This window comes from Mustela lutreola, chromosome 4, assembly GCF_030435805.1.
Source record: "Mustela lutreola isolate mMusLut2 chromosome 4, mMusLut2.pri, whole genome shotgun sequence".
Taxonomy (NCBI): domain Eukaryota; kingdom Metazoa; phylum Chordata; class Mammalia; order Carnivora; family Mustelidae; genus Mustela; species Mustela lutreola.
In genome coordinates this window covers 150192793-150220065 of record NC_081293.1, presented here as the reverse complement: position 1 = coordinate 150220065, position 27273 = coordinate 150192793, and the positions used below count along the sequence as shown (strand labels likewise).

At 39.4% G+C, this 27273-nt stretch overlaps 1 protein-coding gene across 5 annotated transcripts in view; it reads right to left on the bottom strand.

The window, feature by feature from the left end:
- Window positions 1-26027, bottom strand: part of NUP42 (nucleoporin 42) — a 37381-nt gene extending 11354 nt beyond the window's left edge. Inside the window, exons 1-7 of one of the 5 annotated variants that reach the window (XM_059171351.1) lie at window positions 25405-26024; window positions 22526-22754; window positions 20772-20866; window positions 14404-14480; window positions 13579-13665; window positions 10662-10746; window positions 4585-5189 (exon numbers count right to left, since the gene is read on the bottom strand). In XM_059171351.1, coding sequence (XP_059027334.1) covers window positions 4624-5189; window positions 10662-10746; window positions 13579-13665; window positions 14404-14480; window positions 20772-20847 — 891 coding nt within the window. In that variant the 5' untranslated portion in view covers window positions 20848-20866; window positions 22526-22754; window positions 25405-26024 and the 3' untranslated portion in view covers window positions 4585-4623. Of the gene's footprint in view, window positions 1-4584; window positions 5190-10661; window positions 10747-13578; window positions 13666-14403; window positions 14481-20771; window positions 20867-22525; window positions 22755-25086; window positions 25360-25404 lie in introns of those variants that run through there. The other 4 variants (XM_059171349.1, XM_059171352.1, XM_059171353.1 and 1 more) reach the window with 4 other exon arrangements.
- Between the last annotated feature and the right edge of the window lie 1246 nt (window positions 26028-27273).

The window sequence follows — 27273 nt, the reverse complement described above, 5'->3', positions numbered from 1 at the left end:
AATACTATTGGGTTACCTGGATATCCACATGTAAAAAAAAAACAACAAAATTGGACTTTTACCTTACACCATATACATAGATTAAAATGGGTTAAAGACCTAAATTTAAGACCTAAAGCTATATAATTCCTAGAAGACAACAGGAAAAAAGCAAGACACTGGAGTTGGCAATGATTTCTTGAATATGATACCAAAAGTACAGTCAACAGAAACAAAAATAGACAAAGGGACTACAACAAACCTAGTAACTTTTTTTTTCAAACCTAATAACTTCTATATGTCAAAGGAAACAATCAGAATGAAGAGGCAGTAAGGCATTTGCAAATCAGATATCTGATAAAGGAGTTAATATCCAGACTACACAGAGCATTTCTATGACTCAATAAGAAAACAATTAGGCAAAATTAAAATTAGGATTAAAAATTAGGCAAAAGGGCACCTAGGTTTCTCAGTCAGTTAAGCAGTCGACTCTTGGTTTTGGCTCATGTCATGATCTCAGGGTCCTGGGATAGAGCCCCGCTCTGATAGAGTGTGTCAGCCTTCATGCTCAGTGGGAAGTCTGCTTGTGGATTCTCTCTCCCTCTCCCCCAGCTTGTGCTTGCGCTCTCTCTCTCAAAGAAATAAATAATCCTTTATTTATTTATTTATTTATAAAGATTTTATTCATTTATTTGACAGACAGAGATCACAAGTAGGCAGAGAGGCAGGCAGAGAGAGAGTGGGAAGCAGGCTCCCCACTGAGCAGAAAGCCGGATGCAGGGCTCGATCCCAGGACTCTGGGATCATGACCTGAGCCGAAGGCAGAGGCTTTATTTAACCCACTGAGCCACCCAGGCGTCCCAATATTCTATTTTTTTTTTTTTAAGATTTATTTATTTATTTATTTGATAGATGGAGATCACAGAGAAGCAGGCAGACAGAGAAGGAAGCAGGCTCCCTGCTGAGCAGAGAGCCCAATGCTGGGCTCGATCCCAGGACCCTGGGATCATGACCTGAGCTGAAGGCAGAGGCTTTAACCCACTGAACCGCCCAGGTGTCCCCCAATCTTCTATTTTTTTAAAATAAGATTTTTATTTACTTTTATTTGAGAAGACTGAGTAAGAGAGACACAAGCTGGGGAGAGGCAGAGGAAGAGGGACAAGCAGAGTTTCCACTGAGCCCCAATGTGAGGCTCATCCCAGGGCCTGGGATCATGACCTGAGCCAAAGGCCCAAAGGCAGATGCTTAACTGACTGAGCCACCTAAGTGACCCTAAATCTTTTTAAAAAAATTAAAAATAGGTAAAGGACTTTAATAGACTGTTCACCAAGGAAAATGTACAAATGGCCAACAAGCAATTGAAAAGCTGTTTAACATCACTAACTGTAAGAGAAATGCAAATCAAATCAATGAGCTATCACCTCACATCCATTAGGATGGCTACTATGAAAACAAGAAAATATGTGTTGGGGAGGACACAGAGAAATTGGAACCCTGTTGATGGGAAGGTAAAATAATGCAGCTGCTCTGCGAAGTGGCATATAGGTTCAACATACTAAACGTTAAGAGTTGCCATGGACTCAGTAAACCTACTTCTAGGTATATACCCAAAATAACTCAAAGCAGGATCTCAATGAGATATTTGTACACCATGTTCACTGCAGCATTATTTACAGTAGACGAGAAGTGCAAGCAAACCAAATTCCACCAACAGATGAATGGGTAAAGAAAATGTGGTTCAGGGGTGCCTGGGTGGCTCATTTAGTTAAGTGACTGCTTTTAGCTCAGGTCGTGATCCTAGGGTTCTGGGATCAAGCTCTGCATCAGACTCCCTGATCAGTTGGGAGCCTGCTTCTCCCTCTCTCACTCCCCTTGCTTGTACAGGCTTTCTGTCTCTTTCTCTCTGTCAAATGAATAAATACAATCTTAAAAAAGAAAAGAAAAGAAAACAATGGAGTAGTTTCAGTGTAGCAAGATTTAGTTCCAGAGATGTGTTACACAACAATGTGACTGTTGTACACACTACTTAACACTACTATACACTTAAAAATAATTAAGATGGTAAATTTAATGCTATATGGGTTTTTTTTTTTTTTTTTTTACAGTAAAAGATTTGATCTATTATTAACTTTTAGGCTTTCCTTTCCCTATGAATATAGACTTTCCTCCCAAATTGGGCCACATTTGTATGTATGATTTTATAACAGGCTTTTGCCCATTGACTACAGAATAAAAGCCCTTCCGAGTTATTCTCTATTCTTTTAGGTCATTTAGAAATATTGTCCAATATTCCAATATATGAATCTACCAGTTAATGGATTTCCTGTGGCTGGACACTAGATTTTATCCCTGCGAATAATACCGTGTGGCTAACTCATGTTATGCTTTTTAAATAGGGTTAATATCAGCTGTTTTCTCTCTCCTCTTCTAATTGGCTCTCAGCTCTTATACTCCTCCCTTTCTCATCTGTGATGAGATAACCAAGTTAGCTAAATCAGTTTACTTGTAATAAAACCTTGTTTGCAATTCTGTCATTTGCTCCCATTCTAGGTAAATAGCTGTTGCAGCAGCTGCTAAGGGAAGTGGTTTTTGCTTATTTGGGGGTATACTTTCAGTTTAGACCAGCTCTGCCAGAACTGGTTCTGATCTCAATGAATAAATCCAGATGGTGGCACATACTCTTGTGGTTGCTTTTTCCCCCATCCACTCCCTTCCCAGGGTCTTGAAACTCAGTCTACCTGGCCACCACCTCATTGGTACCTGTTTCTGATTTTCTGAAGTCCTGCTGCCCCTTAGCTAGGTCTAGGAGCTCAGGCCTTCTTGGACTCCTGATACTGGTATGCTTGCATACTGCTTGTTTCTACTTCATTAACTCCTTCGCTTTAGTTTCTCAGACTTTTAGGTAACCCAAAGCATGCACTTGTGCTTTTTGATGACTGTACTACTTAACCACCTTGGATCTAAGTTCACCACACTGTGTGTGTGTCTGTGTGCACATGCGCAAGCACATAAAATAGACTTCAATAATTAAAACGAAACTCCCAAGTCACATATTACTAAGAAGCCTAAATGCAGCTAGATCGGCTCCTTTTCCCCAAACTTGCTTATAGAATCTCATGAAACACTTTGTAAAAAACACATCTCCAGGTCTAGCCTAGTGGATATATTATTCTGGATATGCAATTTAGCAAATACCTCATGTAATGCTTGTAGCCAGGCAAATTTAGAAACACTACGTCCTTTGCATCCTCAGAGCCTCTAGGACACTGGGAAGTTCAACTGGGACCCACAGGAGACTAGTAAGCCTGGTAGCATAGGGTTTATTCCATCACATAGAAAAATCCTAAGAGTGAAGTAACACTGGAAAGTCTTTAGAACTTGAGACCAAAGCAGGAACTTGGGATCTTTTTACTCTTTCCACACCAAGGATGGTTTCAAACATATACCCCTTGGCTACAGATTCGATCCCAAATTTTGGGCTTCCAGAAGTGTTAGCTGGGAATCATACAGTTCTTTGAAAGAAATAACAATAGGATCTGGATCTTCTGAGGACTGCGTTCTTTGCATAAACTCTAAAATCATTTGGGGTATATGTTTTATTAGGTAAGGTTCTAATTTCACATTAAAAAATCAGTTCAATCCCAGATCTATGTCAGGTAACTGTTCTGTTGTGCGAGCTATGTCATTATGGAGGCTTGAGAGAGGAAAACATAACTCTGACACATAAGCCTCAACTCATAACAGGTCTTTGGCTTGGATCAACTATATGTAAGATATACAAGACATCACTCTTGTATATCTTACACAGATATACAGGCACAGGGAGAGGGCACAGGAAGATCAAAACATGTCTGAGAATTCTAACAGAAGCTCACCAGAGGTTGTGAATCCTGACCCTACCACATACTCTATTTATTCACGTGAGACCACAATTTCCATTCCTCTTACAACCTGCCAAGTTGATGGGATAATGTGAGGAATAAACAGAATTATACAGAAGTTAGGCCCTGATACAAATAAGTCTAAAACTGTTCAAGAAAACTCAAATGGTATTCCTTAAGAGAGTGAAAATTGGAAGGGGAACAAAATTATGCAGGGAAAATGCCTTGTTGGTCTGAATAATTAAAAAAAGTTTAAAAACTATTACTTCTCTAAGAGAATTTTCTTTAACATGAAGGATAGTCATGCTACTGATGTTTATTTGATAAGCAAGCTAAATATTTAAGCATTTTTTCCCCTCATGGCTTTAGAAATGATCTCCTTTCTAAAAAATAAACAAATATATATATATATATATATATATATATATATATATATTTAAAGGTAAACCTTTAAATGTTAAGACAGTAAAGTGATATAGAATGAGAAAAGCACTTTATTCAGTGCACACTGACAGTTTTTTCGATTCCATTCATAATTGAATTTTTAAAAAAAAACTCTTGCAGAGTACTTTTTATGCTTTACTTAGAAAAAATATTGAATTTCAAGACCCCTAAAGTTATTAATGAAAGCTTATATTCCTTTTAAGTATATATGTACATATATACATATTTATGTATATATTTAAATCACTTAAAGCAATTTTATACAAACCACTCAGAACAATTTTAAGAGCTGTTCTTTTCTGTATTTAAAATTGTCCTTTCAAATATTTAGAAGTTCTGTAGGTGGTGGCTTTAAGGGAATTTTTCCTAGAGTAAATTTCTTGGATTGAAATTGCTCCAGTTCTTCTGCTGTGAGTTGATCCTTGGGTGTGAATAATTTGTTATCTGTTGTGGTGCTGCCATTTGAGACTGGGAGAGAGGTAGATATGCTACTGTTTCCAAAGGTGTTGCTAGATGACTTGGAAAAAGCAGTGTGGGAATGTGAACCTAGACTACCAAAACCAGCCACAGAAGTACCACTTCCAAAGGCTGGGGCCCCTGGAGCTCCAAAAGAGCCTGCTGCCATGGAAGTTGGAAATCCTGAAAATCCAGGTGATCCAAAACCAGTGGCTGCAGTACTTTTAAAAGAAAATGAAGCAGCAGATGTGATTGCAGGTTTCCCAAATCCAAATGCTGGAACAGAAGTAGTGATGGCAGAACTGGCAGAGGGTGCAGCTCCAAATGCTGGAGTATTCCCGAACATAGGAGGACTTCCAGAAGGGGCAGAGCTTGGTTTAAAACTAAAATTCTGAGCATTAGCACTGCTGCTGTTATTCACTGGAAAACCTACAAAAATCAGAAAAAGGAAAAAATAACCTATTATAGTAAAGAATGTAACCATATTAACCACCCCTCCTTTTTCTCTTATTTCTACCATGTTTGAATGTGAGAAGCTTATTGGATAGAAGAAGAAGTGAAAAGAAGAAGCTAGAACAAACCCACTAAACCCTGTTGTCCTATCTTTCTGCTATATCTGACCTCATTTGATCATCCTCACTCATGGGTACAGCTTTGAGAAACCTCTGGGATCAGGAGGTGGACTTTCACTTTGTTTCAACCTCAAATAAATCAGCCACATCCATTATCAAAGAAGTAACTCTTTCCTTAGCTATATTCTTTTAAGCAAATATAGAGTGGTCACTTCATCTCAGTTTCCTCCTGTATAAATGGAGTGATTCTCAAGCCCCTTCCAGCTCTCAACTAAGACAAATCTGATGAAATTGTACTCTAATAATTAACATCTCTAGTTTTTGGCTAAAATTTTTCTGGAGTTGCCATTTTTATTTTTATACTTTTTATGACAGTTCACACTCCTCAGTCCTAATTTGCCTTTTTGTCTCTAAGAACCACTGTTTACCTCTGTATACTAACTTAAAACAATTTTTCTTTTAAATTAAAGAAAAAAGTGATACAATATTGTCACTTGAGACAATATTATACTGTTATGCACTGTGAAAAGAAGGTCCTCAATGTGCTGCTACCATAGCTACTATGTACTCTGATAAAACTTTTGAAAAACCATTGCTAAAATATGCTCTGAAAGCCTGAGCCACAGGGTCTTTCAAAAAATGTGCCCAGTCTGACCCCTATTTCACAAATGATTAATGAGCCAAATTCTCTGAAGCTCCATTATAGAAGGCAGTAGAATCTGCAAGGATGATTTAAAAATCACTTAAAGAGAGGGAGGAAGATGGTGTAGAAGTAGGAGACCTTAGTTTTCTCTGGTTCGTGGAATTCAGCTAGATAGCTAAAAAATCATTCTGAATACCTGTGAACTCAACTGGAGAGCTAAGAAAAACATTGCTGCAATTCTACAAACAGAAAAGTGACCACTTTCTGCAAGGTAGGAGATGCAGAGAGGTGAATCCAAGGTGATGTATCAGAAGATAAATGGCGGTGGGGGGGGGGGTGGTTTGCAAGCTGGCTACCAGAAAGTGATACAGCAGCGGAGCACAAAAATGGGAACTTTTAGAAGTCTGTCTATCCAAGTGAGGGAAATGCCTGCCTGAAAGGTGCTCAGGTGGTGAGGCAGGGCAGAATCCTATGGGGGAGAGTGTGATCTCAGGACCCCAGAGCGCAAAGGAAGACCTGGGGTGCCTTAATGTGGCAGAGTTCTCAAGCATCAGAGTGGCAAAGCCAGCTACAAATGGCAAGCTCAGGAGTGGGCTTTCTGCTCTTTGTTGCCATAAACCTCAAATTGTGGCAGGCTGGGCAACTGTTCTCTGAGCAGGGACCCAGCGAGTGGCAGAACTGTGGTGAGACACCCCCCTCTTTCCCCGTGGGGAGGAGGGGTATGGGTATGAGCTGCAGGAGTCTGCAGGCTTTGGAGACTTGAAACAGAGTTGCATGCCTGAGATAGAAACACTTGGTCACAGGCTGGGTGAGCACAGAGTGCTAAAGAAGACCAGGAAGACAGCTTTTCCCTGAGGCCATACTGAGGAGTGCAGGTTATGAGCTTTTAGCTCTAGGGTTAGAGACTGGGACGCTGCCATTTTCATTCTCATCCTCTAACACAGCACGGAAAGCCTTCAGGGAACAAAAGCTACAAAGAGCAATCTGGAGTGCTTACACTTAGTGCGGCTCCCTGGCAAAGGCAGTGCAATTCTCCCTGAGACAAAGACACCTGAGAATCAGTGCAACAGGCCCCTTTCCCAGAAGATCACCAACATATTCAGCTAAGATCAAGTTTACCAATCACAGAGAACTACAAAACTTCAGCGCTAGGGAAAAACAGTACATAGAATTCATGTTATTTTTTAATGATTCCTCAGTCTTACTTTTTTTTTTTTTAAGGCTTTATTTATTTGAGAGAGAGAGAGAAAGCACAAGCAGGGGGAGGGGAAGGCAGAGGGTGAGAGAAAAGCAGGCTCTGCTGAGCAGGGAGCCTGATGTGGGGCTTGATCCCAAGACCCTGGGATCATGACCAGAGCCAAAGGCAGACACTTAACTGAGCCACCCAGGCATCTTACAGTCTTTCCATTTTAACTTTTTTTCTTTTTCCTTTTCAAGCAATTTCTTATTTTATCAACTCTTTTTTAAGACAAGGATGTCATACATCCTGTTTTTTTAAAAGATTTTATTTATTTATGTATTTATTTGTCAGAGAGAGAGAGAGAGAGAGAGCGCGCGCGTGAGTGCACACAAGCAGGCAGAGTGGCAGGCAGAGACGGAGAGAGAAGCAGGCTCCCTACGGAGCAAGGAGCCCAATGTGGAACTTGATCCCAGGACTCTGGGATCATGACCTAACCCGAAGGCAGCGGCTTAACCAACTGAGCCACTCAGGCATCCCTTGGGTGAACCTACACTACCCTTATCAACTCTTTCAAGTATTTTTTAATTTTCATTTTTATGGTTATATTCTATCCTTTCATTGTATTTAATTTAATTTTTGTATATACATAAGTTTTTCTTTCTTTACAAATTATAGCTGAGAACTTCCCTAACCTGGAGAGGGAAACAGGCATTCAAGTCCAGGAGGCACAGAGAATCCCTCTCAATATCAATAAAAATAAGTCAACACTTCAACTTATAACAGTGAAGCTTGCAAATTTCAGAGACAAAGAGAAAATCCTGAAAGCAACTCAGGACAAGCGGTCCTTAACCTAGGAGGGTAGAAACATTTGAGTGGCAGCAGATACATCCACAGAGACCTCGAGGCCAGAAAGGATTGGCATGATATATTCAGGGTGCTAAATGAGAAAAATATGCAGCGAAGAATACTTTATCCAATAAGGCTATCATTCAGAAGAGGACAGAAAAGAGCTTCCAGGACAAACAGAAACTAGAAGAATTTGTGATCACTTAACCAGCCCTGTAAGAAATATTAAAGGGGATATTGTAAGTGACGAGAAAGCCCAAAAGTAACAAAAGACCAGAAAGGAGCAGAGACAATATACAGAAACTGACTTTATAGGGAATATAATGGCACTAAATTCATCTTTCAATAGTTACTCTGAATGTAAATGGGCTAAATGCTGCAAAGGACATATTATTAGATTAGTTAAAAAAGCAAGACACGGGGGCGCCTGGGTGGCTCAGTGGTTAAGCCGCTGCCTTCGGCTCAGGTCATGATCTCAGGGTCCTGGGATCGAGTCCCGCATCGGGCTCTCTGCTCGGCAGGGAGCCTGCTTCCTCCTCTCTCTCTCTGCCTGCCTCTCTACCTACTTGTGATTTCTCTCTGTCAAATAAATAAATAAAATCTTTAAAAAAAAAAAAAAAAAAAAAAAAAAAAAAAAAAAAAAAAAAAAGCAAGACACGGGACGCTTGGGTGGCTCAGTTGGTTAAGCCGCTGCTTTTGGCTCAGGTCATGATCCCATCGACCTGGGATAGAGTCCCGCATCAGGCTCCTTGCTCAGCAGGGAGCCTGCTTCTCTCCGTCTCTGCCTGCCACTCTGCATGGCTTGTGCATACTCTCTCTCCCTGACAAATAAATAAATAAAATCTTTGAAAGTTTTTTTTTTTTAAAGATTTTATTTATTTATTTGACAGAGATCACAAGTAGGCAGAGAGGCAGGCAGAGAGAGAGAGAGAGAGCAGAGAGCCCAATGTGGGGCTCAATCCCGGGACCCTGGGATCATGACCTGAGCTGAAGGCAAAGGCTTTAACCCACTGAGCCACCCAGGTGCCCCAATAAATAAAATCTTAAAAAAAAAAAAAAAAAAAAAAAAAAAAAAAAAAAGCAAGACACATCCATACGCTGTCTGCAAGAGATTCATTTAAGCCCAAGGACACCTTCAGATTGAAAGGGAGTGGGTGGAAAGCCATTTATCATGCTAAAGGACGTCAAAAGACAAATTATATTTTAAACCAAAGACTGAAATAAGAGATAAGGAAGAACATTATAACATAATTAAAGGGTCTATCTAACAAGAAACCTAAAAATTGTAACTATTTATGCCCCTACCAGCTAATAACAAAATTAAAGAAACACCTTGATAATAAAATAATAGTAGGGGACTTTAACACCCCCTCACTGCATTGGACAGATAGTCTAAGCAGAAGATTAATAAAGAAATAAGGGCTTTAATTGACACACCAGACTAGATGGACTACAGATATATTCAGAACATTCCATCCCAAAGCAAGAGAATACACATTCTTCTCTAGTGCACATGGAACATTCTCCAGAATAGATCACATCCTAGGTCACAAATCAGGTCTCAACTGGTACCAAAAGACTGGGATCATTCCCTGCATATTTTCAGACCACAGTGCTTTGAAACTGGAACTCAACCACAAGAGGAAAGCTGGAAAGAACTCAAATACATGGAAGCTAAAGAACATCCTATTAAAGAATGAACGGGTCAACTAGGAAACTAAAGAAGAATTTTAAAAATTCATGGAAACAAATGAAAAGGAAAACACAATGGTTCAAAAGCTTTGGGATGCAGCAAAGGCAGTCCTAAAATATACAGCAATATAGGCCTTTCTCAAGAAACAAGAAAGGTCCCAAACAGAGAACCTAACCTTACACCTAAACTAGCTGGAGAAAAAACAGCAAGTAAAGCCTAAACCCAGCAGGAGAAGAGAATCAATAAAGATTAGAGCAGAAATCAATGAAATAGAAACCAAAAGAATAGTACACCAGATCAATGAAACTATGAGCTGGTTCTCTGAGAGAATTAGTAAGATTGATAACCCCCTGGCCAGATTTTCCAAAAAGAAAAAAGAGAAAGGACCTGAATAAATAAAATCATGAATGAAACTGGAGAGATCACAACCTAGAACAATCTATACATTCAACTGAGGGTTCCTGGAGGGGAGGGTGTTGGGGGATGGGGTAATTGGGTGATAGAAATTAAGGAGGGCACATGATACAACGGGCATTGGATGTTATATGAGACTGATGAATCACTGAACTCTACCTCTGAGACTAATAATACACTATATGTTTGCTTTTTGTTTAAAGATTTTATTCATTCACTTGACAGATCACAAGTAGGCAGAGAGATAGGCAGAGAGGCAGGCAGAGACAGAGATGGGGAAGCAGGCCCCCTGCCGAGCAGAGTCCGAAGTGGGGCTCGATCCCAGGACCCTGGGATCATGACCCAAGCCAAGACAACCCACTGAGCCACCCAGGTGCCCCTACACTATATGTTAATTAAATGAATCTAAATTTAAAAATATTAAAAATAAAAATATTTAAAAAATAAAAAAAAATTAAAAGCCACTTAACATACCTTCAGACTTTATGATCTAAAACCTCTAAAATCCCACATTTCTAAAATTAATGAAGTGTTACATTACTTTATCATTTACCTGGTGATCCAAATGTTACTGCATTTGTACTGCCAAATCCAAATGCAGGTGCTGGTTGATTTATTCCATCCTTTACATCTGAGAGCTTTAAAAAAAAAAAAAAGTAGGTAAATAATAAAGTGATTAATGAATAATTCTTTTTTTTAAAAAAATATTTAATTTATTTATTTGACAGAAAGAGATCACAGTAGACAGAGAGGCAGGCAGAGAGAGAGAGGGAGGGAAGCAGGTTCCCTGCTGAGCAGCGAGCCCAATGCGGCATTCGATCCCAGGACCCTGAGATCATGACCTGAGCCGAAGGCAGCAGCTTAACCCACTGAGCCACCCAGGCACCCGATGAATAATTCTGAATTACCTTTCCCATACACTTTATAGGCAAATTCAATTTTTAAAATGTACACTTAAAAAATATGTTTAACATAGAAAAATGTCCACAATATGAATATGCACAGAAGAAGATAGACCAATCTCAATGAGATAAGAACAACTGGCTGATGAATTATGGGTGATTTTAATTTTAATTTAAGCTTCTAAAATATTTTCTAAATTTCTTCAATGAATATGTTTGAAAATGAAAAAAAATTTATTAATATTTTTCAGTGTCTATAGGTTAATTATCAAGAAACCAAGATTTCACATAAAGGGCCTTTAGAGGCTACCCAATCTGCTTACTCTAATTCTTGACCTCAAGCTGATTCATAATTACATTAAAAGCTTACTATTGAACTCTAGTAAATATTTCCTATCCCTGAGAATACTTTTTGTTCTTGCTATTTTCTACACTAGAAATGTTTTTCATCTGTACATAGTGAAATCTTAATCTCCCTTAAAAAATTTATTTATTTATTTATTTATTTGAGAGAGAAAGCATGAGCTGGGGTGAGCGGTAAAGGGAGGGGGGGATGAAGACTCCCCACTGAGCAGGGAGCCCGATGTGGGGCTTGATCCCAGGACCCTGAGATCATGACCTGTGCCAAAGGAGATGCCCAACTGACTAAGCCACCCAGGTGACCCTTTAATCTCCCTTTTGAGGAACTTTCCCTTACTCCTTACCCCCAAGAATCTTTTCCTGATCAACTCAAACAGATATGATCTCTCTCATTTGGAAGCCTCAATAGCATTGTTCAAAAATCAATTCCACTGAAGTGTAGTTTATAAGCAATAAAGGGCATCTGTCATACATACATATATTTCAGTGAGTTCTGACAAACTTATAGCCATGACAATCAAGATTTAAAATATTTCCATCACCCTTCAAAGATCCCTTGTGTTCCTTCTCAGTCAAGCCTCTCTCAAACCCTAGGTACCATGAACCACTCATCTCCTTCCCATCACTATAAATGAGGTTTGCTTTCTCTTTTCTAAAGATTTATAAAGGGGTGCCTGTGTGGCTCAGTCACTGTCTGCCTTTGGCTCAGGTCATGATCCCATAGTCCTGGGATCGAGCCCCGAATTGGGCTCCCTGCTTGGCGGAAAGTCTGCTTCTTCCTCTCTCACTCCCCCAACTTGTGTTCCCTCTCCTGCTGTCTCTCTCTGTCAAATAAACAAATAAATCTTAAAAAAAAAAAAGAGAGAGAGATTTTTAAAAATTTATTTATTTGAGAGAGAGTGAGTAGGAGGGAGGAGAGAGACTGTGAAGCAGACACTGCACTGAGTGCAGAGCCCAACAAGGGGCTAAATCTCACCACCCTGAGATCATGACCTGGGCTGAAATCAAGAGTCAGATGCTTAACTGACTGAGCCACCCAGGTGCTCTGATGAAGTTTGTTTTCTTTAGTTTTTCATATAAATGAAATCACATAGTAGGTACTTTTTTTCTGTTTTCTTTTTTGGTCTAGCTTCTCTCCCTCAGTTTAATATTCATCAACAGGTAAACAGATAAACATATACATATGCTGGATTAAAAGAACAAAGAATTAACTACTTGGCATAAAGAATAAACTACTGACACATTCTAAGCCCCTTGTGGGTGGACTGTTCAGGACCCTCCTCACCTCTGGAGGGGCCCCTAGAGAGCTGACAAAGGGCAAGGATGTTCTAATCCCAAGGGAAGTTCTGTAGTTCTTTGGACTCAGTTATCTCTTCTACATTAGCAGTGGTGAGCTGGGCCACCTCTCACATAGGGACAGAATACTTACAATATGTCCTACTAAATTTAAATGGCATCATAACAACTAAACAGTGAAGAAATGAGCTCACCCAAAAGTCTGTTTAGGAAGTACATATTTAAGAAAGGGGTGGGTGCTGGAATGGTCACATAGTCATTTATTAAGTTACATAACCACAACTCTCATATCCTTTTCAGAAAGTAGAAGCATAAATCAGCAGGGAAACTGTAAATATCTTATTTCAAAATAAGGTTCCTAAAGAGTTTTTATGGGAATAAAACATCATAACTTTAACCCACTGAGCCACCCAGGTGCCCCTAAAACATCATAACTTTAGTGATAGAGAATGAATATGCTACAGTCAGGACCATGTATCTTTGGAGACAAGTGGGTATGTATCTACTAAAGGCATTTCTATATAAGTTAGGGAACATATGGTGAGTGTTTTTCAGTCATAAAAGTATACATTAGTCTAAATGTATATTCATATCATTTTTCAGAGCAATTTCTTTGTAAATGCTAATAATGTTACATACTTAAATTTATATATTTTCAAAACTAGACCACCAAAGTAAAAAACTTTACCCTAAAAATAGTTTTAGGAAAGCAAAGTTATCTGTGCTTTTCTAAGGAACAGAGAGAAAGCAATTCCAGGACTGTGACTTTAAATGATGATACAGTCTTGAGAATGTGTGTGTATCATAATTCCTGACAGAGAATTTTAGTTTTGCTTTCCAAATTCAAAGTGAAATTCTCTGCAAAAAAGCAACAGATAAGATACTTCCAGTAGAAAACTCTCCACTACTCACCAAGGCTATGTTAGTTGATGTATTTAGGCTCTTCAGTTCATTTATTCTATTTCTCCATTGATTTATTAACTGTTGGAGGGAATTTAGCTGAAGAGAGAAGACAGAAAAATAATGAGTCAATTTTGAGTGTTTTAACTTTGTTTCTCCAACAACTTCATGTCTTTACTTGCCAAAATCACAAAAAGTTTATAAAACATTTTTATGGCAAATTGTACTATTTGCCTAAGATATTCCAGCTATAGTTCCCTCCCTGTTCTCCAACTCCCAATGTCCCCTGGTTCAGACTCTCAAGTATGTGGCAGCACACAGAGAGTTATATCTGGATGGGAGGCAAACATGGGTACTAGTAGAAATGCTTGATCATGAGCGTAAACAACACAAAATACAGTTTATGTCATTTCCTTCAGCACCAAACTTACTTAAGCCCAGCTTTTTTATTTTTTGACATCTGATACACGAGAATGTTAATATGACAGACGGTGTCTTTTTTTCACTTTGTTTTTCTAGCATTCATCATGGTGTTTGCACCTAAGGGACGCTCCATAAATGTCAAATGATGAAAGGGTCTGACTTCTAGGAATAACTGCTATTATTTCTAATAAAAATAGTGACATTCCTAGTTATATAGCCAAAATATATTATTACCGTGTTAGATAACCAACCAATTTCAAAGAAAGTAATTTAGAAAATACAAATAGCCTTGTCTTGAGAAAAATTCTAGACCTCATTCACTTTGCCAACATATAAGCAAGCCACTACAAACAGAGAAGACAGTAATTAACAGCTAATCTGGTATCAAGGTAGATGAATAGGAAACAAACTTACATAACTCTGTAAGTTATTGCTGGTTAAGAAGTTATGGTATTCAAGCCTCAACTCCTCTGGTGAAATGTCTGTAAAACCTGAAGTGAGGAATCAATTGGAATCTTTAAAATAAATAACAATACTTTTAATATTATAGTAAAGCTAGAAGTTCAAGACAAGAAAATATGCTGATGCTGATCACAAGAAAATTTTTATAATCAAAAGGAAAAATTTCAAAGCCTATATTCTAATGTTGAACAAAGTATAAAATTAAAATAAAATACAATTGGATATCTGATTTTCAAAGGGAGAAATTTTCTAAAGATAAATGGGATGGAAGGAATAACAAAGAAAAGAAAGAGTTGACCACATACACATTCAAACTTCTGTCTAAAAAATATTCTGCATGCCAGAAACTATAAGCAAAACTAAAAGGCAAATGGTAAACTAAGAAAACCATGACTGTAACATATATGACTGGAGAAGAGCTAATGTCAATGTATAAATAGTACTTAAAAACCAGTAAGAAAAATAAGTTATTTTTATTTCATAAAAAATTCAAATAGCCAGTAAATAAGTAAAATAAAAAAGTTGATTTAAAAATACAACTAAAAATAGAGACAAAATGCTTTACTTAATGGAAAAAATTAAAAATGGATGGTATTTACTATTATTAAGGATGTGGTAAAATGGATATTTTCCTAAATTTCTTTTAAGGGAAATAAAAAGGTGTTTTTCTGGGAGAAAAATTTTAAATAAGCATCAAATGTCTTAAATATGTTTACACCTTCTGTCCTTAATAGAATTTCTAGGATTTAACCTGAGGAAATAATTAGATATACAAAGAGTTTAATGTATGAAGATGTTCATTCTAGTATTTTTAGTAGTAGAGACAAACTGAAAACAACAAAGTAGAATACAAAACTAGATTATGATCCTAATTTTATATATTTATATGTATACAGGAAATATGGTTGTGTGTGTATATTTTGAAAGAAAAGACTCAAAAATGCTATAGTTATCTCTATGAAATCAGGTGATCTTTATTTTGTTTACATATTTCTGTATTTTTCAAGTCTTTTATGGCACCAGCCATAAATTTATAATTAGGAAAACTTCTAAAGAAAGTTCAGGATGTTTTCTACAGAGAATTACTCATATCCCACATATCATTAACTCCACAAACCCCTATACCCCAGAATAAAGAAAAGACTAAACGTTCAAATTAGAACATTGGATTCTTTTTTTTTTTTTAAGATTTTATTTATTTATTTGACAGATCATTAAGTCGCCAGAGCAGCAGGCAGAGAGAGAGGGAAGCAGGCTCCCTGCTGAGCAGAGAGCCTGATGTGGGGCTTGATCCCAAGATCCTGAGACTATGACCCTCTGAGCCGAAGGCAGAGGCATAACCCACTGAACCACCCAGGTGCCCCCAAAACCTTGGATTCTTCTAACAATTTATCTTTATACCATCTTGATTAACTGTTCAGGCCAAAAAACCTAGGAATCCCCTTGCATTTCTCATTCCTCACATCTAATTAATCAGCATCCTCCCAGTTCTCTCCGAAATGGAACATGGATTTGACCAATTCTGTCTCCACCGCTAGTAATGATAATTCAGTCAGTCACAAGCATTTGTCTCCTAACTCATCTCCTTGCCTTTATATTGCTTTCCACCCCCCACCACTCCCTACACACCATTTCTTTTCATACAACAGTCCAAGTAAGTTTTTTCTAATCAGATCATGTCCTTCTCCCACTTAAAGCTCCACATGGCTACCTAGAACAATTAGGCCTAATATGACGGGGCTCCTGGCTGACTCCATGGCCTGTGTCCTATAACTCTTTACTTTATTCACTCTCCTCCAGTGGTTCAGGCCTCACTAGTCCTCAAACTTGCCAACCTTGTTCCTACAAGGGCCTAAGCACTAGTTGTTCCCGTTGCCAAGAATGTTTTCCCCAAATAATTCCCCTAAGTGACAACCTTCTTTTCACTTAGGACTCATCTTCAATACTGTCCCCTAAGAAAGGATAAACACTTTAGCTAAAGGAATGCTGTCCCTCAAGTCACTTTTTCCTCCTTCCAGCTGTTCCTCCTCTGAGCCCCACAGGACACAGAAAATTATGTGAGTGAGTATTTTCTCAATTCTCTCAAGGGTGATACAAAAATAATATCATTTTAGATGCACAGGAAAAGTTAATTCATTATAATTGATGTCTAAGGACAGCAGTTGGGTGCCTGGGTGGCTCAGTAGGTTAAATGTCTGCTTTCAGCTCAGGTCATGATCCTAGGGTCCTGGGATGGAATCCTGCATCGGGCTCCCTACTCATGCATCTCCCTCTACGCCTCCCCACTGCTTGTGATCTCTCTCTCTGTCAAATAAATAAAATCTTAAAAAAAAAAAAATCCAGGACAGTAGTTCACCACCTTCCTAGTCTCATGACCCAAATATATTCTTAAAAATCATTAAAAAACCCCCAAAAGCTTTTGCATATATAGGTTATACATATCAATAATGACCATATTTAAAATGAAAAATAAGAAATACAGAACATATTAAATCACATAAAAATAAGAAACCAGGGGCGCCTTGGTGGTACGTCGGTTGAGCATTCAACTCTTCATTTCGTCTCAGGTCATGATCTCAGGGTCATGGGATTGAGCCCTGTGTTGGGCTTCATGTTCACCTTGGAGTCGACTTGAGATTCTCTCTCTCTTCCCCTCTTCCCCTGCCTGCACTCTCTCTCTCAAATAAGTAAATACATCTTAAAAAAGGGGGGGGGCACCTGGGTGGCTCAGTGGGTTAAAGCCTCTGTCTTCGGCTCAGGTCATGATCTCAGGGTCCTGGGATCGAGCCCCGCATCGGGCTCTCTGCTCAGCAGGGAGCCTGCTTCTCTTCCTCTCTCCCTGCCTGCCTCTCTGCCTATTTGTGATCTCTGTCTGTCAAATAAATAAATAAACCTTAAAAAAAAAAAAAAAAGGGAACCAACTACATATCAACATAAATGAAAAGACTAATTTTCAAAGCAAAAAAATAAAAATTTAGTGAAATGAGCAGGCTTGTCTTATGTTTGCCAATTTTTAAGTATACCGTAATTTTAAAATATTTTATTGCTAAGAAATGGTAACCCTCTTCAGAACTTGCAGTGGGTCATCAGCTTTTTGCAGATGGAGGGTCTGTTTGTAAATTATTTTAACATTTGACTTTAATAGAAGACTGCTGGATTATTCTTTTTTTTTTTTTTTAATATTTTACTTATTTGACACACAGAGAGAAATCACAAGTAGGCAGAGAGGCAGGCAGAGAGAGGGGAGAAAGCAGGTTCCCTGCGGAGCAGAGAGCCCGACGTGGGGCTCGATCCCAGGACCCTGGGATCATGACCTGAGCTGAAGGCAGAGGCTTTAACCCACTGAGCCACCCAGGTGCCCCTGCTGGATTATTCTGCTTCTACATTCAATCTGTTGCAATCTGTTGCCTAGTTGAAGTATATGAAGAAAGTTTGTTCTAATACAGATAAGTAGTTGGAAATGGAGGACTTAAATAGCTTTTTCAGGTAATTATGGACATTCTTTTTTGACACTACCTCAAAACTTGAGAGGTTATAGTTTCTTAAAGGTTAGCTATAATGCAAACTCAAACCATATTCATTAACTTTTTGTACTACTATATTAAATCCAATGGTTTATCTTGCGCTTAGAATGGATTTTTCAGCCATGTATAATTTTCACTTGAAAGCCTGAATTTTGTCACTGGCAATAAACAGTCATTTTTTGGTACACCTGGGTGGCTCAGTTGGTTAAGTGCCTGCCTTTGGCTCAGGTCATGACCCCAGAGTCCTGGGATCCCACATTGGGCTCCTTGCTCAGCAGGGAGCCTGCTTCTCCCTCTGCCTGCTCTGCCTGTTGTTCTCCGTGCTTTTGCCCTCTTTGACAAATAAATATATAAAAAAATCTTAAAAAAAAAAAAAAATGATTGGGGCGCCTGGGTGGCTCAGTGGGTTAAACCTCTGCCTTCGGTTCAGGTCATGATCTCAGGGTCCTGGGATAGAGCCCGCATCAGGCTCTCTGCTCAGAAGAGAGCCTGCTTCCCCCCACTCTCTGCCTGCCTCTCTGCCTACTTGTGATCTATCTCTGTCAAATAAGTAAATAAAATCTTTAAAAATTTAAAAAAAAAAGGCTAAAAAATAGACATTTTTTTCTTTGAGGTGATAGGCTTACTTCATTAGTTTTTTAAGAAAATGTTGCCAAATACCAAAGTCTAGGTAACGAGAGTTATCAGTCATTCTTTCAAGTAAATATTGTCTGTGAAAAAAGTGGCTAGTTGAGCTCACAACTCAAATGATAACCTTAGTGCTTTTCCTCAAGACAACTATCATATCCGAGTATGTGGCAGAAGCACTTATGTGTGCTTCCCATTTTGTCACACAGATTAAAAAGGTGTGCACTCAAGGGTCAAGATTAATAAAATCAACATTTTTACTTCTTTATCAGAAATTTTAAGAGAAAAAAGGCGTTGATTTTTTTTTTTTTTTACAGTGGTGCCTGGCTGGCTCAGTCAGAGGAGCATGTGACTCTTGATTCAGGGTTGTGAATTTGAGCGTTGGTGGCATAGTGGTGAGCATAGCTGCCTTTCAAAGTTGTGAATTTGAGCCCCACACTGGTTGTAGAGATTACTTAAGTAAACAAAACTTTAAAAAAAATGGTTTTGGGGGCGCCTGGGTGGCTCAATGGGTTAAGCCTCTGCCTTCCACTCGGGTCGTGATCTCAGGGTTCTGGGATCGAGTCCCGCATTGGGCTCTCTGCTTGGCGGGGAGCCTTCTTCCTCCTCTCTCTCTTTCTCTCTCTCTCTCTCTGCTTGCCTCTCTGCCTACTTGTGATCTCTCTGTGTCAAATAAATAAAACTTAAAAAAAAAATTTAAAAAAATGGTTTTGTATTGACTACTATAGTCTGCTAGTACAGTAAGTTGCGTTTTACCCATCAATGTTTTTGTACCAATAGTGCAAATGTCAACAGAGTCAAAATGGCAATTAATGTCTTAGTACTATTATGAAAATTGAATTTTGAGCCTTTAGAATGATCTCAGGAATAGGGTTGCCAGACTTAGCAAATAATAATACAGGATACCCAGTTAAATTTGAATTTCAAATATATAACAAATACCTTTTTAGTATAAGTATGTCCCAAATATCACATGGAATATTCAGATACTAAAAATATTATTTTTTAGGGGAGACTGGGTGGTTTAGTTGGTTAAGTTGGCTTCAGTTCAGGTGTTGACCTCACGGGTTGTGGGATCAAGCCTGGTGTTGGGTTCCCCGCTCAGCAGGGAGTTTGCTCCCCTCTTGCTTTCTTTCCCTCTGCCCCTCCCTTGGCTTGTGCACTCTCTCTCTCTGTAATAGATAAATAAATCTTACCAAAATTAAAGAAAAGAAAAGAAAACACTAGTGAAATTATCGTATTTATTTATATTACTTATTGTCTCCTTCCTTCAAGAATATAAGCTCTGTAAGGGAGGGACCTTGTCTGTCTTGCTTATCACTATCTTAGAGCTAAGAATAGGGCCTACCACAAAAGAAATTCTGTAAGTATTTTCTTGAATGACTGAGTGAATAAATAACTAAGGACTGATGTGATACCAATACTCATAGGGAAATGAGCTGAGAGAGAGCAGGGATCCCAGAGTTCTGAGAGATCGCAAAGGCTCTCATCTGCTAGATACTTGCTGGTTACTCTGTAGGGCAGATGCCCAGGACCACCCAAGAGGGATTAGAAAAGTGTGGTGCTCTAGGTTTCAGCTCATAAAGGGCTTAGGGACTATGAAACAAAGAAAACAAGGGAAAAAGGGCGTTCTAAACAAATGCTATCCCTGTAGTCCAGTTGAAGTTCTTTACCTTCAAACATTATCTCCAGGACAGGTCTCAACATGCTTTATGAAAAATAGCTATCTTTAGAAGAAAATATAGGGAAGAAAGGGAGAACAGCATCAGGCAGCCACAGCCTTAATGACAGGTAAGATGTGAATCTTCAGGTCACTGCAGGCAGCTAAGAGATTTTGAAGTTGTACCCATAGGTAAACAAGAAAGCAGAGATTCTTCGGGGGCTTACAGAACTGGAATTGTGGTGGGTACTGATTTCAGTATTTTCTCATGAGAACTATGTATCTTAAATGAACTGTATCTTAAAAAAAAAAAAAAAAAAGAACAGAACTGTATCTTCTAGTCCTTATTTCTGAATTACGAAGTTCTGCCAGAATACTGGAATACTCGAAACAATGTCCAAACTTTCTTAACTGTAGCTAAGTTTGTAGTTAGTTTACTTGGCATGCTCTTGGTTTTAGAAAATAAGAGTTGTAAAACATATTTAAAAAAAATACAATTTCTCAATTACCTGAAATATTAGGTTTCTTTTTCATTGGTGAATAAACAGAAAACATCCACTGCCCTGATGATTCCCAAATTTCCATATCTTTTATAATTCCTTCCCTGGGGAAAAAAAAAGCAAAGGATCTTTTTCATCTGCTTGTTAAAATTTATTGTTTATAATTTTCAATGACTGAAATTCTAAATTATAGTAAATATGTACTTTCAGGTTAAAAAAGAAAAGATTTTATTTATTTTTAGAGAGAGCGGGAGAGAGTACACATGCAAAGGGGGCTGTAGAGGAAGAGGGAAAAGCAGATTCCCCGTTGATGGTGGAGTCTGACACAGGGCTCAATCTCAGGACTCTGAGATCACCACCTGAGCTGAAATCAAGAGTCAGATGCTTAACTGACTGAGCCACCCAGGTGCCCCTAGATTTTTTCCATTGTATTTTCTGAAGACTATTCTTTAGAGCAGAATTTATGAACTAAGAACTATATTTAATGATTTTAAGTATTATAATATTAAATAAGTTCATGGTTTTGGTTTTCCAGTTAATTGAACCATTAAGCAATAGATTTGGTAAATGAGAACTATCAAACTACACATATTTTAAAGAACTAAAATATACAATACTAATTTTAATCTTTCTTCGTTCATTATCGTAAACATCAATAACAAAGAGCCACGTATTGCATGGAGCACTGTGTGTGGCGCATAAACAATGAATTTTGGAACACTGAAAAAAAAAAAAAAGAACCATGTAATATAGAACCATAAAATTTTAAAAGTGGGTAGCACTTTAGGATCATTTTGTCTAATTCTTATATTTTGCAAAAAGGGACAACAGACCCACACCCATATAGTTAATTTATTGGCAAAGTGATGGGTAGATTCAACTCTAAATTAAATGTTTCCCTCCACCATCAAGAATGTTACAATTAATAAAATGAGAGATACCACAGAGATAACTGTACTAAATTCAGGATTTTTACAACATCAAATACAGGAAGGTGGGCTTTGTTTGCTCTTTTACCTATTAAAAAAAAAAATCAATTGTATATGATATATGGATCAAAATGTTTAACACTCATTCTAATTTATTATGAGAAATAAAAGACTAATGAATATATTTAAGTACTGTCCTGGGAGCTGAAGCAACAGTTACAGAATGCCAGGGACTATTTTGGCACAAGTCACACATTCTAATAGGGAATCTACTCTACAGTAATGAAGGAAATCAAATGAAACCAGTTTCAACGGGGAAGTGGAAGTAAAAGTTTTAGGAAAAATATACCAGATGCTGTAAGTGACCACCAAGAGTACAAGTGACCACCAACAGTGCTTTAAATTACCTCATGCTTTGTAAAGAACTAATAATATACAACAAACTCAAGCAAAACTACCTTAGAAAGATATTCACAATATACTGTTATCAATAGAAAAATGGAAAAAGCATAATTAGCTCTGAGAAGTCATTACGCTGGTATGGAAAGGGGACATATTTTTAAGGGTAAATACTATGACATATGCAAAATAGTAGTTATCTCTAAGTAATAGGATTGTGGGTGCTTTTTCTTCTTTTTGCTTATTCTGACTTTTTTAATGATTTTTTTTTGAAGATTTTATTTATTTATTTGACAGACAGAGATCACAAGTAGGCAGAGAGGCAGGCAGAGAGAGTGCTCCAATATTACTTCTTTTTAAAGAAAATATTGTAGGTACTTTTGAAAAAAAAAAATAAGCAAATGGGTAGTAATTTCTCTGAAGGCTACCACTTACAGAAGTTTCTTTTCATCTTTCTGCCCATCAGGGCTGGGTGAAGCAAATGGGTTCTGGGACACTCCAAACCCTCTGTTCCTGCTAGTTGAAGCTCCAGAATTGAAGGAACTAAAAGATGGCTTTTCTTGATCTCTGCTGCCCCCCCATGGTGTTGATTTGGAGAAGCTGGATGGCTGGATAACGCTGGAGTATCTTTGGCTGGTGGTATTCCATCCACGTCTGTTATTACCTGAAAATAAAGAATAAAACAATTTTATTGGCAATACCTCTTTTAAACCTCTAAAAATTTCATTAATATTATCTTACTATGGGCAGACATTATACAAAGATTCAACAAGCACCACACTGCCACTCATTTTAAATCAGAAAACTCTTCATTTTTGACTTACATATAGTTACTTGTAAACAACAAATCATGTAATGGTCTAATGGCAAATTTTGTTTAACAAGATTGAGAGAAGTGCAAACCCTGAGGAAAATAATGATATATTAGTAAGTTCAGCTGATATAAGCTTATTAAGTAAATAATTGCTTGATAGTAGATTTAGGATGTATCCTAAATCATAAACTCCTTCAGGATAAAAAGCTGTCTTAATCATTCTTTGCTCTCTTACAGTGCCCTATAGAGCAGTAACATCGGAAAATGGACAATGTATTTATAGATTCTTTTTTTTTTTTTTTAAGATTTTATTTATTTACTTGACAGAGAGAAATCACAAGTAGATGGAGAGGCAGGCAGAGAGAGAGAGAGGGAAGCAGGCTCCCTGCTGAGCAGAGAGCCCGATGCGGGCCTCGATCATGACCTGAGCCGAAGGCAGCGGCTTAACCCACTGAGCCACCCAGGCGCCCAAGAAAATGGACAATGTATTAAAGAGTTTGTTGAATATGAAAAATTAGATTCTACCCTCTATCCTTGAACAGATGCTTAAATCTACTTGACTCAGTCCTCCCTCTGGGGAAATAACATCTACCCACCTATCTTTCACAGGGAGATTATTTACATGTGAATAAAATGCATTCAGTTCTATTATCAGCAGATTCTAATATTTCATAATTATCACAACGAAGCAACAGGACTCTCTTCCCCTGTCTCTGTATTTTATTTTTATTTATTTATTTATTTATTTTTTAAGATTTTATTTATTTATTTGACAGAGATCACAAGTAGGCAGAGAGAGAAAAGCAGGCTCCCTGCTGAGCAGAGAGCCTGATGCGGGGCTTGATCCCAGGACCCTGGGATCATGACCTGAGCTGAAGGCAGAGGCTTTAACCCACTGAGCCACCCAGGCGCCCCGTCTCTGTATTTTAAAAAATTGTGGGGCACCTGGGCTGCTCAGGTGGGTTAAGCACCTGCCTTTGGCTCAGGTCCTGATCCCAGGGTCCTGGGATTGAGCCCACATCAGGCTTCCTCTGCCTGCCACGCCCCCTGCTTGTGCTCTCTCTCTGTCAAATAAATAAAATCTTAAACTACCTCATTTACTCAGCACTTCCTAGTTGGAACCAAGATAATTTGCTTTGTTTCTGACTGAATTAAGAGATATGCCATGAAATATATTAAAAACTGGAATGATGAGAGATATATTCCTTCATGAAAATTCATCTCCCAACTCTAAAACTACCTAATAAAACCAAAGAGAAAAAAGAACAGATTGCTGGGCCAGACCCCTCATTTAAGTGTTAATGGTATTTTATTTTTCTGAAGTTCCAAATTCGTTGGGGGATGACACAACTAAAGAAGTTCATTCTTTCTTTTGTATATAGCTTTTGGTCTTCATTTATTAATTACAAAAGCATTCATTTCTGGGAGATAAATACTGTTTACTTGTTGAGTTTTATTTATATTCTCTCCATCCATCAACCCATTAAATATTTGCTTTCTAATTACTACATCTTTTGTGAGTCTCCACAGAACGTCAAATATTAAGTCACATTTTCCAAGGAAATACGTTCCCAAGTATCAGACCCCGAGTCCTAATTTTTGGCTTGGAATATTTCACAAGACTAATTGTGGGTGATGCAAAAGGCCTGGGTTCAAGAGGAGCGATCAGACGTGAAACCACTATGCAACACAAATTAAAGATGAGACGAACAGTCCTAAGAGAGGGAAGGGAAGGAAAGTTACAGAAGGGGGTCAGCATCTTGTGATACTTTTAAGGACTAAGTTCCAATCCTAAGAAAATAAAAACCTACTTATTCATCTGACCTTTAAAACCTTGCTTTGCGTGGTTTCATGTCTGATCCCTCCTCTCCTGGAACGCCCTCCTTTCACCTCATCCACAATTGGCTTAAATATTCCCAAAACTTTGACAATGACTTAGACCCAGGGAGTAGGGTAACGCGGTCCTCCACACCCCTTCTCTCATACCTCAGAGTCCTTCTTCTTCTTTTTTTAAATTTTATTTATTTATTTGACACACAGAGATCACAGGCAGGCAGAGAGAGAGGGAAGCAGGCCCCCTGCTGAGCAGAGAGTCCGATGTGGGGCTCGATCCCAGGACCTCGACATCACGACCTGAGCCGAAGTCAGAGGCTTAACCCACTGACCACCCAGGCGCCCCTACCTCAGAGTTCTTTACTGGGCAACTTCCAGTTTCACCTCCAACGTTACGAGCACGTACACTCGCCTAGGGTAGAGTTTTGCAGCTATTAGACTGTTCGAAGGAGTTTGCGACTTCCCCAACGTTCAGCATCCAGGCTGTGACCCCAACGGCTAGCCTCTCTCAAAAAATAAAAAATTCAGTAAAAATTATATCTAGGGTGTCAAGGGAGACAAAAGAACCAGTACGCAGAAGGGTAGGAAAGCAAGGAGGCGTCTGGGTCGACCTACACCCATTCTCCGGACCATCCCCACGCACAGACACGAGAGTTTTGACACGTACTTCCGACCTAAAAACTCATGGTTTCGCATTCGTACCAAAGGCCGAGTCCCGGTCTTCATCCCCTCAACTACAACCAGCCGAATCCCCACACAGCGCAGAGGAGCACCGGAGAGAACCTGGGCCGGGCCTGTGGGCGGGACCGAAAAGGGGACGACGCCAGCACGTCATCGTCACCTGACTGGTGCGCCGCCGCGCTACGCCGCCGAGCGACGGGCCCCACGACGGACGCCCGTTCTCAGCCCCACGGCCCTGGCTCCAGGCCTTCCCCCGCTCCACCGGCGGCGGAGGATGGAGGGGCACGTCACCTGAGGGCTGCTGCTGCCGTCCTCCGCCCGCACCCCCGGCGCCGGGATGTTCGTTCCAGCACCGGTCTCCAAAGCGGCACCGGCCTTGAAGGAAGAACTGACAAATGGTCATAGCCGACGGCGTCGCCCACGGAACGGTCTTCAGTCAGCACCCTCAGCGGACGGAGAGCCCAAAGCAACCGAAGGTCCCTCCCTGCTACCGTGACGTCATCTTCTCGCGTCCCCACCTCCCCCCTTCTCTGGTCCTGCCCTGCGGTGAGAGGCGTAGGTCCTACCCAATAGGATTTAAGAAGAGCGGGCGGCCCCCCGCTCACTGAGTTGGGCTTGGGAGAGCGGAAAGCTTGAATGGTTAACGTGGGGGAAGAGGCGCGTTTGCGCGTGGTGCAGAGCCTCGGACTGCAAGGAAAGCTTGAGGTTCCGAAATAAGAGGAGAGCAGGTTAAGGAAATTTAGATTTTCAGCACAGCCACGGAGGGTTCGAGAGACCGAGTTGTAATTTGCATTTGTACTGTTGTGAAAGTGAAAATCCGCGCAGCCATTCATCAGGTGGAAAACCGATATAGCCACTTATAAGGTAAACAGGAAACAGTGTTTCCTTCAAGGACAGACTGCAACTGAAAAGTATCATAACCCCATCTTTGGATAAACACTACATTCTTACACTCTGAGAAAGCTAGCTCTTTCAAGTCCGCGTACGCGCCGCTGTTTGAAATTGTATCAGTAAGAATGAAACATCCCACTCTTGCCTGGAGGAGCTGAGACTCTTGGACACAGAGAAGCAGCATCATTTCTATCCAGGTGCCCAGCTTCCGATAAGGCGTTCCTGAAAAAAGCATTCCTATTTTTCTTAACTTTGTAGTTTCCAGGAGGCCTGGGTGGCTCAGTCGGTTGCCGGCTGCCTTCTGCTCAGGTCATGATCCCAGGCTGCTGGCATGAGTCCCGGGTTGAGCTCCTTGCTGGGTAGGGAGCCTGTTTCCCTCTGCTTGCTATGCCTGCTGCTTGCTCCCACTGCTTGTGCGCGCTCTCTCTCTCTGACAAATAAATAAAATCTTAAAAAGAAAAAAAAAAAATTGTAGTTTCCAAGGAAACGTGACCCCACATCCACTGCTCAGTCCAGATCTGATGTTGATGCCTTTACACAGAGCTCTGCTTTGCTTTGAGCTTGTATAATCTTACCTAAAATCCACCTAGTCCGCAAATCTTACAGTTGTCTTTTCCTTCGTAGGGTGAAACACCCCTACCGTTCCTCTGGTTCGCGGTCTCCTTGGTTGCCAGGAGGCAAAAAATATGACTTTGTTGGATTATAGATTTATCCCTGGTGTTTTAAGATGATTGGCCATTGTTCTTGTTCGCATCTTTGGATTTTGAATACAGTGGAAGCTACAAAAGCACTGGGAATAACTGCTACAATGTAGTTTAAAGTTTTTATTTTAAGTAATCTCTATGCCCAAGTTTATTTAAACCTAGTTTATTTAAAAAAGAAAAAAAAAAATTCAAGTGGGGCCCCTGGCTGGCTCAGGCAGTAGACCATGCAACTCGTGATCTCAGGGTTGTGAGTTCAAGCC